This window comes from Crocodylus siamensis, chromosome 1, assembly GCF_052110815.1.
Source record: "Crocodylus siamensis isolate JL-2025a chromosome 1, ASM5211081v1, whole genome shotgun sequence".
NCBI classification, from domain to species: domain Eukaryota; kingdom Metazoa; phylum Chordata; order Crocodylia; family Crocodylidae; genus Crocodylus; species Crocodylus siamensis.
This window is the reverse complement of record NC_143395.1, coordinates 180,670,523-180,688,392: the sequence shown is the minus strand read 5'-3', so window position 1 is coordinate 180,688,392 and position 17,870 is coordinate 180,670,523. Positions and strand designations below refer to the sequence as shown.

Here is a 17,870-nt window from a genome sequence, read left to right as displayed (position 1 = left end):
CTCTAAGGGCCTGTTATGTGTGCTGTTGTTTTTAATGTTTTTATGGAAGTCTTCCTCATCATTAGCTGCTATTTAAATAATTAGATTGGTGATTTTTCTCCTTTTATTTCTTAGCTGTTTTAAATTGACAAAATCTAGTCTGTGAGATTTATCATTTTTAGATATTCTACAGCTAAGATACTCCAAGAAATTTTACTTTGATTTTTCTTTTTTTCTCTTACAGACAATGTTTGTGCTGTTTCAAGGAGTATAAGCATTTGGAGATCTTTAATCAAGTAGTGTGTGCGCTTATTAACTTAGTGATTGCCCAAGTTCAAGCTCTGCGGGACCAGCTCTGTAAACATTGCACTATTAACATAGATTCAACATGGCAAGATCAGAATAATCAAGCTGATGAGCCACTGAATGTAGAAAGAGAGTCTCATGAAGATGAACATGGAGAACAACAAAAATCCTTAGAGAAAAACTTAGACTCTTCAAGAACTTGTATCCTGACAGAAGAAGACTCTGCAAAGAGCTCTGATGCTTTTAGCTTATGGAGTACTGATGAGAAGGAAAAATTGTTGCTGTGCGTGGCAAAAATCTTTCAGATTCAGTTTCCTCTGTATACTGCTTATAAGCATAATACTCATCCAACGATAGAGGTATATCTTACCCTAATTTGTGTATACTTTAATTTTTTGGTGAAAAGTGCAATAGTTATCATTAAAATGTAGGCAGTGCTTACTGAATGACTGCAGTTTCCAAACAGGCATAGGCAGGATAGGCAAATTTAGGATTGGATTGAGTTCTACGTATTTCAGTGGGTCTTTTATTCTTCCACTTGTTTGGAAATGAAACCAGTCCTTCCATTTTGTAAAAAGAGTTCTTGATATCTGTAGGTATCACTTATAAAATGATAAATGTAATCATAGAAGAGTAGTGCAGGAAGGGACCTCAGAAGGTAATCTAGTCCAAACTGTGCAAAAAGCAGGATCATCCCTGTCTAAACCATTCCAATCAAGTGTTTCAGTAAACTGAAGAGCTGTACATGCTTAAAAGGCAAAATAGAACCATAAGTAAGTACTGCTTCTGGGAAAATAATATACTAATGGTTCACTAATTCTATTTTACTTAAATCTGTGATGCTGTAAACAAAATCCACAAACTAGAACCTGCTTGGGGTGAGACTTTTTATTGTTGATTACAGTTGAACAGTTTTTAGTTTAACTGAATTATTTAGCTGAACTGTAGCTCAACAAATGTAATCTATGTTCCTTGCCAGTTTTCCTTAGCAATACTTTCCACATTTTTATTCTTAAAAAATCATTAAAAAACCCTTTAGTTTTTTGTTTCTTAAACAAATGTTTTAATACTAGCCAGAGAAACTAGCACTTTTGTTTAGTTGCATTTGGACCTAGTTAGAATAATTTTAGGCTTAGAAGAGGCTGGTTTTTTTTAGTTCCACCTGAGAAAATCTGTTCATGAATGGGTAGTTATTAATGTGCTAAAATGTGAGTATATTTTGCTGTACCCAGCAAATGCCTGAGAATATTTTAATGTATTTATGTGGGCATTATGAAATAGTGGAGCATTAAAACAGGAAATGGGTGGTGAAGGTTTCTGTTGAATTTTTTTATTACTAGTGAAACTAGTACTGTAGTGATTTCACCTGCATATTAGCATACTTGTATGATTATATTCCGTCCTTAAAATAGTGCATCTTGCCAAATGTGGCAGTAACTATTAGTCTAGCTAAAATTATTATTGAGAATATTGGTCATTTTTTTTTCTCTTCAGTTTTGAGGTAGGTTGAGTCTAATTTATTCTACCATATCAAGTGTAAATTTAACATCAAACTATACTAGCAGATATAATTGCTCTTAAACATCTATATTAATTATATTAGAATATATTGAAATTAAGTCTGGTTAATACTTAATAGCAAAATTTATTTAAAAAGTAGAATATTCAAGTAAGCTATAAATAAGAATACTGATGTATTGGTCCATATCATATCGGCACTGATTAAAGGAAAATTGACATTACTGGCAGTCAGCTTTTTTTGGCCAGTGTGGCCACTGATAAATGCCACATGCATGTGTGCAGCTGCAGTATGCACATGGCCAAGAGTGCAGCCCAGCAGCTTGGAGAGCAGCATTTGGCCAGTAAGTCTGTGGGGAAGAAGGGGTGTGAGGAAGGGGTGTGTGGGGAGGGGGGCATGTCGCCACAGTTAGAGAGGGAATGGGGCTAGGGCAGGAGTAGGTGCTGCCCAGCCAGGGTGGGGCAGGAGGCAGAGCTGTGTGCAGGGGTTGTTGGGGGGTGGGTTCTGGCTGCTATGCGTGCACCCCTGTGTGGGAGGCATGGGGGCACATGTGCCCCCAGGATATGTGCAGGTGGTGGGCAGGCTGCCGGTGCAGGTTCGGGTCTGTGCCAACTTCGTCTTGGCGGGGGGCAGCTGGGCCAGGGCTACTTAGGGTGGGCAGTGGTGTTCGGAGGGGTGGATATGGGGGGCTACAGCAAATTTTGGCTCCCAGAGCCACCACCGCTCACCCTGAGCACAGCCCCAGCTCAGCCCCCCCTGATGGGAAGAAACTAGCATAGCCCCTGCCTCTGAGCCCACAGTGGGCAGCCCACCCTTACCCTGTGCACAAATCCAGGTGGGCACATGCCCTCTGTCTCCCCCTCGGGGGTGCATGCAGTGGTGGGCACTGCGTCCCTGGACAAGTTGCTCGTAGCTCCATCCCATGCCCCACCCTGGCTGGGCAGCTCCTGCCCCTGTCACAGCCCCACTCCCCTCCTTCCCTCCCACACAGTGACAGCCCCAGTCTGTTCCCCCCCACGCCCCTTCCCCTCCCACCCCACACTCAAACTTACTGGCTGGACGCTGCTCTTCAAGCTGCCAGGCTGTATATTGGCAGTTGGATTAATATTGACCGATTTATGGCTGGGTAATAATCAGCCATCGCTGTTGGCCAAAAAAATCTTTATTGGTGCACCCTACAATAATACTACTACTAAAGTGGTACAAGACATGAAGCTTTCTGGCAGCACCACTAGCAGTTCCCTTTTATTGACTTTCAACCCTAGTTTGAGGCTCATTTGTTCTTAGTAATGGGAACAGAACTTTTAGAGAAACTCTGGAGTCAGTCCTCAAGGACTAAAAAAACCCTCCATGGTTTAGCTCCACCATATCATAAACCAGACTTGTCAACAGTCTTAGTCCTTCAGTAAGTTTACAGGGTGAACACTACTTCAAATGATCCTCTTACCAAATGCTGAAATACAAATCTGATTATTTGTATATGCTTTTGGTAATATCCAAGAAAATCAGATGAAGTAAAAGTTACAAAAGGATTGTTGTTTAGAAGTTAAGTTGAGCAGTATCAACTACTTGTTCTCCTTGAATGGGCTCTCGTTTAAAAGAACTAGCAGTTTTATAAAGTTTTGAGAAAATTCTGTAAATTCTCAACATTTTCCCCTGTTTGCCATGGACAAAAGAGAGACATGGAGTGCACAAGAGACCATCTTTGTAGCCAGTTCCTAGAGGTGCATTCATACGTGATGGGCACATCTAGACGAGACACTTGACTGCAGCAGACTAATTTGTTGCACAGTAAAGCGTCATCATCTACACGTGCACAACAATTAGGGCACAGTAGACTAATTTACTGTGTCACTGGATAGTCCCATCAGATACAAGTGGTATCTGGCAGTTCAGTAAATTACTTTGCTTAAACAATAGTGACATCGGGATTAGCCAGAGTATATTCAGTTGCATTAACTGCACGTATAGATGCACCTGTTAAGTCTAAGAAATCTGTTAAGGTTTTACCTGATCAAAACTGGACGAACTAAGATGTCCTATTAAAATGCATTACATCTGTAAACAAACTTGTTTCATACAGTTGCTACTTGGCCAGTAGGTGTAAATAATACGCGGAAAACCCACAAATTTTCTATTAGGAAATGTGTCAAAAATAAATCCTATTTCTGTCAACAAAAAAAAAAATTGTTATAATCTTTGACTAGTCAGAAAACATGCAGTCAATTGACAACATTTGACCAGTAAATTGACTGGGTTGCCAACACTGATTCTCGTATTCCTCATGTTTGAGTTGGCCTTAACTCTAAGAACATCTTCATAAATTCCGTTGGTCATATTTAGGTGTGGCAGAATTCAGAGCTGCCCTGAGTCCTGGCTCTGCTCATTCATAGCTCCCTTGTCTACTTTGTCACTCTATCTTCCTTTGTTCCCAGTCTCCTAGGGTTTTTGAGACTTGCAGTCCAAACTACAGTCAGCACAGTTTTGCAGAACTGCTCCCCCTGTCCTTGCAAGGAAAATGATGGCTGATGGAATGTACATCTCCTTTCCATAAATTTTGATTATTAATGATGGATGTATTTTTTTTGTTGGTCTGTGGGTGTAAGGTGAAATCAACACTTATCAATGTTTACTGATTTAAAAAAAAAAAAAAAGAATCCTGCCAAGTCTAGTCATATCAGTGTTCTGATTCCTGCCAATACAGAAGCCTGAGCCTCTCCCCCAAGTACATGGCATAAAACCTTTGGAGGCAGATGTACCTCGGGGATAAGAGGTACCTGTTCTCTGAACATGGTCACAACATTGTAGCTTCCAACAACCAAAAAATAACCTGCTTGTTTATGATCCTGCTGTGAACTCTCCTGTCCTGCCAGGACTAAATTCTATGGGATGAGGCATATTTCCACCCCTTGGGATTTTTTTATTGAAAGCATGCAGCTGTATCATAACAAATTTTGAGGATAAACTGGAGTTAATTAATAACATTTATGAAGTGAATGGACTATGCTTTGGAGGAAAGATTTGGGAACCAGAAAGGGTACAGTAGAAAATGGACATTAGCCTTTAGTACTGGGGGCCAGCATATGTAGCATAGTAAGCAATGCCCTAGCAGGAAGAACTTGCATATTTGCGTTGGCTTTGAGGATTGTACAACTAATTAGTTTTAAATCTTAGAGTAGACAAGCCAGTGGTCATGGCCTGTACAAAATGAAGGGAGGCCTGGAAAAATACAGAATGCTGATACAATAATTTATCCGGTGGATCAGAATACTCATGAATACAGTTAGATGAAACCCATCTGGGGATGTAGATCTTGAAGAGTGAAACATATGCGACAGTACACCTTTTTGCTCCTGTTGATGTATTTCAGCATTCTTACTATCCAAAGAGGTGTTGGCCTATGGCACGTTTTTAATCATAGACATTCAGTCTGACTACCTTTAATTGAATTGACAATTTTGGTGGTGATTTAAAAACAAAATTACTCTTATTAATTTCTGAAGTGGTTGAGTTGTTTGAAGCGTGCAGGTCTGGTGCCAGTGTCTTGAGTACCTGTTAATTTTAATTGTCCTGTGTACATAATCTATGAAGGCTACAATTTTGATCACTCTTACCCTTACACAGAGGGTCTTTTTACATAGAATGCCTGTTTCAAAGAGTATAGCATGTGTTTTTTTCCTAGAGAGAGAGAGACCATGTTTCTTATTTCTGTGAGCCATATAGAAGACACAGCAGCACCATGTAAGCTGTTTTTTTCCCCTTATCTTATTCCTCCAGGACTAGACGGTTTAATTCTAAGGGAGATGGCAAACTAAAATATAGTAATTTAATACAGGGTGGTACAGTGAAGGAATAGCAGTTGTTTAGATATCTGTACTTCCCCAATATTTTGGCTCAGAGTGCATGAATCTGTGATGGGCTGGGTTCAGGGATGATGCTCAAGGGCAACTAGCATGGTTTCATTAGGGGCAGGTCATGTCAGACCAACCTGATTGCCTTTTATGATCAGGTCACAACAGCATTGGATGCAGGTGTTGCCATGGACGTAGTCTTTCTGGATTTCAGCAAGGCCTTTGATACCGTCTCCCACCCCATCCTCATTTAAAAAAAAAAAAAAACTAGGCGACTATGGCATTGATGCCTACACAGTCAGATGGATTGCAGATTGGCTGAGGGGCCGCACTCAGAGGGTGGTGGTGGACGGGTCATATTCAACCTGGGGGGAATTGGGCAGCGGAGTCCGCCAGGGCTTGGTGCTTGTGCCCGCGCTGTTCAATCCCTTCATCAGTGATTTGGACGACGGGGCGAAAAGCAGCCTGTTTAAATTTGCTGATGATACCAAAATTTGGGGTGAGGTGAGCATGCTAGTAGGGAGGGAAAGACTGCAGCAAGACCTGGATAGGTTGCAGGGGTGGGCTAACAAAAACAGGATGCATTTCAATACTGACAACTGCAGGGTGCTGCACTTGGGCAGTAGTAACCAGCAGCACACTTATAAGATGGGAAACTCCCTTCTTGAGAGCATGGAGGCAGAAAGGGATCTTGGAGTCATTATTTACTCTGAGATGAACATGGGCCGACAGTGCGAGGTCACGGTTGGCAGGGCTAACATCGTGCATCCACAGGAGCATCTCAAGTAGGGCCAAGGAGGTGATCTTCCCCCTCTCTGCGACACTGGTCAGGCCACAGCTGGAGTAGTGTGTCCAGTTCTGTGCACCCTGCTTCAGCAGGAGGGTTGTGGACAACATTGAGAGGGTCCACAGGAGGACCACCCGCATGATCCAGGGACCACAGGGCAGACCCTACAATGAGAGACTGCGGGACCTGAACCTGTTCAGCCTTCACAAGAGAAGGTTGAGGGGGACCTGGTGACCATCTATAAACTCACTAGCAGGGACCACAAGGGTTTGGGAGAGACCTTGTTTCCCCTGGCGCCCCCTGGCATAACAAGGAATAACAGCCACAAGTTGTTAGAGAGTAGGTTTAGATTAGACGTCTGTAAGAACTACTTCACAGTCACGGCGGCTAGGATCTGGAACCAACCTCCAAGGGAAGTGGTGCTGGCTCCTACCCTGAGGGTCTTTAAGAAGAGGCTTGATGCCTACCTGGCTGGAGTCATTTGAGCCCAGTTTTTCTCCTGCCTGGGCAGGGGGTTGAACTTGAAGATCTACAAGGTCCCTTCTGACCCTACTTCTATGATTTTATGTACTTGGTAGTTGTTGTGTCAGTTTCCATATAAGTCTTTTTCCAGGAGGATGAAGTCATCCCTAAGGTATTATACTAGTTTTGTTCTCAACATCATGTGCATCTCATGCCTTAATTAGGATGTTTTGCCCTGAGTTGGGGATTTTTGGGTTTTGTTTTGTGTTGGGGTTTTTTGGGGTTTTTTTTGGCTTTTAGGGAATTCTTATGACTCTCTTTACTTGCTCTTCTTGACTTTACTTTCTGGAAATCTCAATCCCTGATTATTTTGTTGTGCAAGTCCAAAGCAAAAATATCAGTATATTGGGCTCTTTCTAGTTAAATTTTGTGTCCCCTGACAAATGAAGAAATCTCTTGGTTTACTATTAATAGTGCTCGCTTCACCTTAGCTATTTTGTGGGTAAAGATGATTTGAGATAAGATGAATGCAGAGCAGAAAATAACATGCCAGTTGTACTTTTGATAAATTCTACAAGGTTAATACACAGAACTCAACTAGCTTTCAGATCACATGTGCTGAGAGCAGAAATTGTCAATGATCAGTTTCTATTTCAGTCAAGAAATGATTAATTTTCCTATGCAGAATTTCTCAGGGTGGATTGATTTAAATGAAGAAGTTTTAAATCAGCAGGTGGAAAGCCTTAATTTTAAACTTTAATTAACTTTTACATTTAGATTTTGGTTTATAATTTCATATCATATATAACATTTATAGACTTGCACTCAAACAGCCTCTCTGCCAGCTTTGGGGCACAGTGGCAGTGAGTAAGGCATATTTCACTGTCACTCTGCAGGTGCAAGTTTTAAGTGCTACTCTGGATTCAGTTGTCCTAACTGTAAATGAGTACTTGTTGTTTGGGCTGGGGAGTCAAAGGTGACTGGATGTGACGCTAGGAACATGATTCCATTCTGTCCTGTATGCTGCAGAAGCTGGTGTGTTAAACCATACCAGCTCAGCGGGTTGTTTGGCATGGCAAGACCTTTGACTAGATTTGATGCATCTTTTTGCTAAATATGGGGGGTACACTATAAGTAAACACTTATTTAAACTGGGGTACCAAAATCTTTTGAACTTAAACAGAATCCATACCACAGGGCTTCTCACAGACCAGATAATTTACAGGTGGTGGTGTTAATCCCCATGATGTCAGAGCCTTTCTTTCAGTGTGGCTTCACAACCAGCCACCCTTGTTGCTCTTCTACCCTTTCACCCTTGCTGCCAATACTAGTTTCTAGGGTGACTCAAAACCTCACTTTCAATTGTTGAGGGAAGGCAGAGGTGAGTGGTGTTAACTCCCTGGGTTCCTGAGTCGCACTGAAACACCAGCTCTGACAGCTGTTGCAATTAATGGTATTACTGTAGAGGCTCCAGCAGCTGCCATGGTGATACGCTCTTGTGTGACAAATCCTTCGAGTTGTATGTTTACCACCCCTGGTTTAAACAACTGTATAGCTTCAAATGTTCAGAATCGTATTAATTTTCTGTGTGTTATCATGCTAGAAAATGAGGAATGACACATTGCTTCTTTACTAAATAATTGTTTTGCTTATGATTTGTGTTAAGCAGCTGCATTAAGATGTTAACTAGATTTAACAACGAGATACGTGATGCTGTCTTGTTAGAGGCCATTCCCACCATCCGTGATGATTTTTTTTGCCGGTTTCATGTACTTAATAGCACAGCCTGGATCCCCAACAGGGTTAAGTACCTGAGGTGTATGTACTGTGCTATATTACTATAGCTAGACCTTAAAGTGAGATATTTTCTGCTTGATTCTTTATATCTAAGAGCACGTAGCTTGTAACTTGGAAGAGTTTGATGGAGGCTTGTGGTTAATGAATATTTATTTTTAAATTTAAGAGTTTAACCATATTTTATATTGAAATCCAATTTCAGGTCAGGTTAATTTTTAAAAATAAAAACTTTCTAATTTAACAAGCAATAAAAAATCTTTTTTTTATCAGCCCTGTCATCTGGTTTTGTTGGTGGCCTGGACAGAGCATGTAACATCCATATTAACTATGAGTCAGGAACAATATATTACTGACTCAGCTGTTTTAATATTTCACAACTTTTTTTGGAGTGCTACCGTTGCCACTGTGCCTCAAAACTGGCAGAAAAGCTATTTATGTGTAAATCAATACATGCTAACAGTTATATCACATAATAAGAGTACACCCTTCATTAGAAATGATGATTTGGTCTTGAATGCGAGGAGAAATGCATATATATTTAGACAGCAATCTTATTGAACAATTAAAAGTAAGATTCTGTCACAGCTTGAAAAACCCTGTAATGTACCTTTGAGTGTGACTATCAAACAAGCCATTTGAAATCAACTAGTTAAATGTTATGCTTAAGAGGGTGTGATCAATATGAAAACTGGTCTTTAAAAATGTTAAGATTTGTGTGTTATAGCTACAAAAAAAATGCTGCCGACTTTTGTGGTTTCAATCCTGTTTTACAATTTAAAAGATACTTTCTCTTGCTCCTGTGGGAGTGATGCATGCAAACAATATAAGAAGCTGATTTAATCTGGGAAATAATGATAGCCTATTAAATGATAGTCCACAGAATGCTTTTAAATGTGCTAGAGAAAGAGGTGCTATTTTTTTTCCGTGGCTGTATTAATCCTTAACTGTTACTGTAACAAAAATGCTTAGGAAGTACATTTCTATCTTTTTTTTTTTTGATAGAGTAGCTCCCTTTTGGGATACCAGATATTTGTTCTACAAGCAGGTAGTTAGTTATTTGTATAGGAATAGCTGAGGAGTAGAACAGGAATTTGAGTAGATGTGCATGAAAAGTTTAGTGATTCCAGTTTACTTTTTAGCTTTTGAATACTCAGTAAGTATAGGATTATAGATTATCTCTGTTTACTTTCTTAGGGCAGTCCAGATGTTTGGCTACTTCACCTTTTCACTGGTTTGGTTTGGTTTGGTTTGGTATAGTATAGAACTCCCCAAGAAAAACAAGAAACATCCTTTTAAGGCTAGAATATTGTCCTCAGTATAAAGAGACATATCTGTAAATTAATAACTTGTAATTGGAAAATGCAGTATTCTGTTTAAAACTGAGCAAAGCTAAACTGTTGGAATTCTATAAATAAGTTTTCTACAATGTCACTTGGGTTTTTTATTTTTGTTTTTGTTTCCTTCCAAAGTGTTTCTATTTCTGCTTTCAGTTAATTGTATTTCTCTCTTTCTCTCTTTGTATTTATTTTTTTTTGAACCAGGATATTTCTGCTCAAGAAAGCAATATATTAGGGGCGTTCTGTGATATGAATGTAAGTCTTATTTATTTCCCATTCTAAGAAAATTGTTATATTTTTGTGATTGTAAAATCATTTTAGTGTTATGAGTGTTTGTAACATTAATATTCACCACTGGAGTGGTCATAATTTCTGAAGCTTTATGGAATACTTCTGTTTCTGAACAATAATTTGTCTTTAAAACTTTTATTTTCTTCCATAGGATGTAGAAGTACCATTGCACTTGCTTCGTTATGTTTGTCTCTTTTGTGGAAAAAATGGCCTTTCCCTCATGAAGGATTGTTTTGAATATGGAACCCCTGAAACATTGCCGTTTCTTATAGCTCATGCATTTATCACAGTAGTATCTAATGTAAGTATTGTCTTGATTTAGTAATTAACTGCAATACAACAAATATAATATAGAGAATGCAAAAATCTGCAGACAGGGTCTCAGATGCAGAGAAACTCTATGATATAATTTCCCATTGTAACGTTTCCCCCTACTTGGGGAGGGGAGTGTGAACATTGGCCTGTCTGGCAGGGGCATCATTTCCTGGAAGCACCAAGCTGTCTTGGTCTTCTCTTTGTTTGTTCCTAGTCACTGCATTTGCAGTGGAATCAGCCTGAAAGAGTATTCCCTGGTTACTGCTGGCTTGGGCAGCCTCCCAAAAAGGATTCCTTAGTGCACAGTGTGTCATGGCAACCTTTTAAAGCTTTGAGCTTTATTCACTTATTTCCTAGGAGGCCTGTGCCTGGGAGCTGTAGATTTCCCTTCCCCTGGATTCCCTGCTGCCTTACTTTATACACTATGCATTTGTGGCAAAGGGAGATGAAACTTTGAGGCAGCTTACTCTCATACTTTAGCCTTGTTTGGAAATGGGGAGAGCTTCACTTAAGGCCCCTTTATCATCTGTCCTTTGAGAAACCACTACTGTGCAGTTTTGTTATGATTGTGAAGTTAAGTTTCACAGACTGGCTGTGATTTGATACCAGTATTAAGATTTGGGTTCAGTTCCTCCCTTCTACCACTGTGCCTACACTTTGCCCCCTTAGTGCCGTACAGGGGCTGGGAAATTGTAGTAAATGGGTAGCTCAGGATTATGCTGTATAGAAGAATTGCTGGTTGAAGTCAAGCCAACATTTATGCACATCTTTATTGCCTGTTTCTTGTCTTTGCCTTTTGGGGGCATTCTAGTTGGGGTGAACTAGAGACAGGTGGGGATGGCTGGAGTGTCCTGAGCTTCTGCAGTGTTGGGCTTTTGGAGTTGTCATTAGGGAATCTTTCTAGCTAGTGTAATTTAGAACAGCTCTTAGTCTGCACTAGATCCCCAGATTAACCTGGGTTACCATTAGGATTGGGATGTATGCTAGGTGATAGCTAAACATATTGTTTGAGATTTTAACCCAATATCTAACAATACAGTGGTGGTCTTAAAACATCTTTCTTCTACTTTAACCAGTTTAGCACCAATTGCAGCTCATCTATATTTTAATTTTTTTGTTACACAGGCATTGCAGTCAGACAGACATCTGTAGGTTTTGGACTCAACAACAAGACATAAGTTTAAAATGTCTGGTTCATTTTTCCCAGTTTCTCTTTTGGTACAATATGCATATTTTAATTATTCATTAAATGGAACTTGACCTCTGCCAAAAACAAAAATGTGTATTTACTACTGGAGCTGTCATTTTTCTTAATTTTGTCTCAGTTCTTGTGGAGAAAATGATACTCAACTAACATAAGGACTGCATGACACTTTCTCCCCTTCACTCTGGTTTAAGGGCTTCATAGAGTGACCATGTTAATGAGAACTTAGTGAGCAACTTGGCAATATCAGCTATTATCAAGTAGTTTGTGTGTAAACTAAGAAGTAATGTGTCACTTAAATCTATTTTCGCAGTAGTAGGAGCTCTTATGAAGGGCAGTTGGCTAGCTATAATTGTAAAGATTCGTAAACACCGATTTGGGGATTTAATTTAGAGTCCTTGAGGAGGGTAGATTGCTCAGACTTTGTGGCCTGTTTAGCTGTTGTATTATCAGTGGTTTCAATAATGCTTTTCTAAAAAAAGATCAGCGAGAGACCAGAAGTGTACTCAATCAATTTTGGCCTAAGTTTCCCAATATAATAAAGATTTTGGTCAGTGCTACTCTGTAATATGTAACAAAATACGATGCTTCTAAATTTTACAGTTACTTCACAATTATGACCTTATTTTGTCTGAAAATGTCAAGGTAATTGTGCAAATACAGTCTTGTGTTTATCCTTCTGTACCCTTCCCTCATACTGAAGCAGTTAAAATATACCTCTTCTTGAATTCTTAAGAAGTATTTCTATTTGCCCCTTTGTATGGAAAACACAAAGAATTATAACACAATTCATAAAGTACATAAGCTCTATCATTGCCATGTGAACAGGGGAGTTTTTCTAAACAGTAAATGTACTCATGACTGACATTCATTAAAAAACTAATGATATGAGGCTCCTGCAGCAAAGGTTTTCAACAGTAGGCTTCGTTGAATAGAATAAATGAAAGCAGTTGGAGAAAAGTAACTAAGGTCATAGTACATGTTGACACTTCCTCCAAGGTGCATTCAAAATTACCCCTTTAAAGCACATCTGCTCAGTTACTGCTGCTTTGTGCGCCAGGTCCTTCAAATGGGGCAATGTAGCTGCCTTAGTCTGATAATGTGTACATCTCTGTTCAAGCAAGGATTTAATTTAAATAATTATCTTTTTCAGTCTTCAGTTTTACAGTAAAGGTAAAAAATGGTGAGAAATGGTTAAAAATAGTTATTTATTGTATATGGATATACTTACAAAATACATCAAGTCACAAGGTAAAATTAAAAACAAATCCTTGTTTGAACATTAAAATATTGCTATGTTGATATTATAAGAACACCGATTAACCTGTGAAGATCTTTATTTGCTTTTCATGTTTCATACTTAGACAAGAAAAAAAAAGATCAAGGGTAAAAATAACATTGTATTCAGGCAATATAATTGTTATATCATCCTTGCCATTGCTTTTCCAAATGTTACTTAATTCTTGCTTCCAAAACATTCCTTTTAGTTATGTTTTTTATATATGGTGCACTGTTTCTTTTGAAACTATCACTAGACTGAGGAAGAAATGTGTCCTTTTTGTGGCCATGGGAAAAATTGTCAGGTTTCTTTTCCAGGATAAGCTAGTACTGTTACTGACTAATGATAAATTCATTGGAAAACTGAAGCTGAAAATGTTTGTCCAAAACTGACCCAAGTAACTGAATTCTTCCTTAATTTTACTAAATTCATTAAATATCATTACTCCAAACTAGGTAGTAATAATCTGCATCAAAACAGCCAGCAGTGATCTTTTCCAGCAAGAGTAATAACTTGGCATATTCTATTCTTTAGGTTTTCTCAAAGCTCTAAAGAAATATTTACTTTAAAATTATGATTTGTGTGGTAGTTACTTAAATGAAACTTTTCTATAAAAAAAACAAACATGGAGGCCAGATCCATATAGGAGCTTTTAGCTGTGTCTCTGGCAGGGTTTGTGTCTGCACATGGTTAAAGGTGTTAGGACTAGTGGTAGCTAATAATGTTACATCCCTGCTGGAAATCTCAGTTTGGCAAATTGTTTGTCTTTTTGTAATAGGGTTTGGACACTGTTTTTGCAGTCTGGATGGGACCCCTAACTTCTTGTATGACTAGGGGAAGTCCTCTTTCCTTACAGATCTTTTTGCAGTAAAATATCTAGAAAACATTGCCCTATATTCTTCTTGTGTGCATCTTCTAGGCAGTCCTCTCTGTTGAGGCAGTATTAAATAACTTGATCTGGATGTGCTCATTCAGTCATGATTAGGTAGCATGGTAGATGTTTATGTGCAAGCATGATGGTATTGCATTTAATTTACAGCTGAAATTGACTGGCAAAAATAGTGATTTCACTGATTATGAAATCACAATTATTGGTGTGGATGAGCCATTGGGAGCAAAACTTGCACTAAAGTTATATAAATAGGCTTTGATGGTCATGGAGTTTCACTGGGAACAAAAAGGATGAGACCCTTCTCTTACACACTGTTTAGAAAATAAAATATATATATTGCGAATGAAAGGAAAAGTACAGTTATAAAAGGCATTAATCTGAAGAACTGGGAGAAGAGAGACAATTCAGAACTTAAAGGCACTGAGAATGGCATGTTATTCATTTACATAAATCTTTACCTTATTTTTTCTTGTTAATTGGGAGAAAATACTGCTCTAGGCCTAGTTAATTTTATTAGCCATAGAAATCTGTTTCCACTTAGTTTTTAAAATTTTCAAAGTTCTAATTGGAATTTTGAAATTCAAAACCCAGCTGCAAAAACCTCTTTTGTTTTTAAGGCAAATATTTGCATAATGAAACTCAACTAATTTTTTTATTGTAATTATTCTCAGTGAATGCATACAAGTAAAAGTGTATATGTTTTTAATGTGTTTTTATAGATCAGAATATGGCTACACATCCCTGCTGTCATGCAGCACATTATACCCTTTAGGACCTATGTTATCAGGTACGTTTTAATATTTTGTTTTTGACAAAATAGTTTTAAAATGTTGTTATAAATTTCTGAAAGCTGGACCTTTTTCTCCATCTCTTAACATGTCAGCATTCAGAGTTGAAGACCTGTCTGATTAATTATGGTCAAATTCCCACCTCCCTTTGATTACAGTAGGACCAAGTGTAGGAAGAACGTTTTTTAATCTTGTATTCAGTATTATTGTATAGTTTCATTTTTAGAATCAATTTGTAATACAGTTTTACTTATTTTGGTATCCTTAATACAAAAGATTTGCAACGAGGTTACAAAAACAGTTTGAAAGTGATTTTATTTATCTGAATTCCAATGCAACGTTTAATATAAGCTTAAGGCAAAAGGGTAAATCCACAGTGATCTCAAGTTCTGAATCTAGAGATGCTGAAGCAACTCTTAAGTTCTGGCTTTCCATATTTCCAGTCTGCGGGAGATCAAATATTATCCGGACTGCAGTCATACTTTTGACAATGACTGCTGAGAACTATATTCAGTGATTTAAGACCTGGGTAATCAGTAGAACTTGGATTTTTTTTTTATATTCAAATTGTTTGTTATCCATTTAATTTGCAGCTGGTTGCCAAATTAAGGGTGTGCTGCTCAGTTGATGGCTGTGGCTTTTATTTGATATGGTATTGCTTCTCCACTCAGCTGGAGCTCATTTGGGGTCCTAAGCAGCTGATTGGAGAAGAGGTGCCCTTTGAAATAAAAGCTCTAACAAACAGCTGGAACACCCCAGCAGTCCTGTGCAGCTGTTTGCTGTGTATCCACCAGCTAGTTTCTAAACCCTCATCTCTTCAGGGAAATAAAGAACTGAACTTTTACTGTATATTTGTAAATGTGTAACAAGCACTTTCTATACTTGGCCATCACTGTAAAGCTAATTAGCCAAATAAATTGAGTCCTTTACATATATATGTGGGTAGGAGTTGGTATAAACAGGAACTATTAACTGCATTTCCATGTATTTTGTCCAGTCCTCTGATCTAGACAGGAGCCTTCTTGCACTTGCAAGCCATAAAAGCCCAGAAATGTCATTTTACAGCTTCAAGGCAAGCAGCAAGTTAAGGGTTGCTCTGCTCTAAGAGGGTTATACATATTATAACTCTTTTGATTAGTATTTTTTATCAATGTAGTTTTAAGCCCTGACATGTATAAGCCATAAATGTGAATCCAGTGCACTGGTATAAAGGTGTCTTCTTTCTCTTCCCCAACTGAAATAAGGCCAGGGCAGGTCTGTATTGTAAACATCTCCTGGCAAAGCTTTGTTGGTTTGCTATGCAGTAAGCTTTGATTTTTGTGTGATAGTTGCTGCATCAACACTGGGGCCAGGTCAAAACTAGAAAAGGTTTGTTGCCATAACCGCAAAAAACTCCATTTTCCTATGTAGCTTTTATTCCTTAGGCACCATAAATGTGCTCTTGCTGAAAGAAGCCATTCCAGTATAATTTTTGTGGACGTGGTCTAATATATTGATGTAACTATATGAGCAAAATCTTCCAAGTACAGACCTGGCCTAAGTTGTATCAGCAAGGCTTCCTCTACAGATATTGCGCAATTAACTGGTTAATTGCACAACTGCCTTTACCAGCTACATGTGCAAAGTATCTGTCACTCCATAAAAAGCCCCAAGCAGCTATGAAGTTAGACCTTGAATATGTGTACTAACTTTATAGCTAGATGCTATTGAGCTTTAATTTGCACTTGTACCAGGGTCTCCCTTGTGGGTGGGAACCCCATCAGCTGAAGGGGCTCCCAGCCAGGGGTGCACTATGCTCAGCTGGGGCTGGGAGTCTCTCAGTTGGGTTTCCGCAGAATGCATCCTGGTGCTGGGTCCTGGGAGCCACTGGCTGTGGTTGCAATCTCAGCCTCGGGTGCATGAATCTCCTGGAGCTGGGAGATCACAGCTGTTGCAATCACCCATTCTTGGAGGTTTCACACACCCTCAAGGCTGGGAGATTGCGGCAGCTACATCTCCCAGCCCAGGGTGCTTCACATATCCCTGGTGCTGAGACATGGCAACAGAAGTGATCTCCCAGCCCTGGGGGTTTCACACACCTGGGCCTGGGAGATTGCGGTAGCTGTGTCTCCCAGCTGCAGGGCTATGTATCCCCATGGCTGGGAACCCATCAGCTGAGGGGGCTCCCAGCTGCAGGAGCTTGCTTTTTGCTGGTACAGGAGAGCCTGGGTTTGGGTTTCCATTGCACCAGCAATAAGGTGTGATAGGAGCTACTGTATGATCTCCCAATTGTGCGGTTGTGGTGATTGTACATTACATCCCATTGTGCCTTTACCGAACCATTTTAGAGGTAAAATGTTATGTGCTGGAACCACTGCATCCAAGCTAGACAGTTTTGCCATCTCTGACAAACCAGCATGGTTAAAATGGCAAATCTTTCTAGTGTGTACAAGATCTTAAAGAAGGGCCTGATATCCAGAAGAATCACAATACTGGCCTTTTCTCTGTGCTTGTATATAGGTGCGTCTATTGCTATCTGTTGTCATACATATACAAGCACACTAAACCTTCATGCAAATAATTTTAACATTTCTGAATGTTTTTAATTCCCCACAAAACAAATAAAACCTGACTTTCAATGTGAAGTTTGACTGAGTGACAGTGGGCTTGTTAATGGGTCCAGAGTCCGACACAGTATGCTGTAAGAATAGTCAGGAACAAATTGTGGTCATCTTACATTGCTGATAATTGTATTCCAATAGTTGCATTTTGTAGTACAGGCAACTTATCCCATGTCTCAGGATGAAAAAGCAAGTAGCTAAAGAGCTGTCTAGCCTGTTTGCTCTGAACTTACACTAGAAAAAAGCACAAAAAATAAGTCCTTCCATTTTTTCTTTTGTTAGTAAATGGTAACAGAGGAGCTTCAGTTTCCTGATCCTTGTCTGTTTTCCAGACTTGTATACATGGAGACCTTCTGTTTCCAGCATTACATAGTTGGTTCTTTGGACTGTATATGATCTCTTCTCTTGCTTAACCAAAATTTTTATCTTTGATGTCACATCAAAGAAAAATGTTTCTGGTCCT

The 17,870-nt window shown here is 39.1% G+C and overlaps 1 protein-coding gene across 3 annotated transcripts in view; it reads left to right on the top strand.

Annotated features, from left to right (window-relative positions):
* USP34 (ubiquitin specific peptidase 34) overlaps positions 1–17,870 on the top strand; it is a 242,410-nt gene that overhangs the window by 42,768 nt on the left and 181,772 nt on the right. For all 3 annotated transcript variants that reach the window (XM_090050232.1, XM_090050214.1, XM_090050223.1), the window contains exons 3-6: positions 224–644; positions 10,243–10,293; positions 10,481–10,630; positions 14,739–14,806. In XM_090050232.1, the coding sequence (XP_089906358.1) occupies positions 224–644; positions 10,243–10,293; positions 10,481–10,630; positions 14,739–14,806 (690 nt within the window). The remainder of the gene's footprint in view (positions 1–223; positions 645–10,242; positions 10,294–10,480; positions 10,631–14,738; positions 14,807–17,870) is intronic.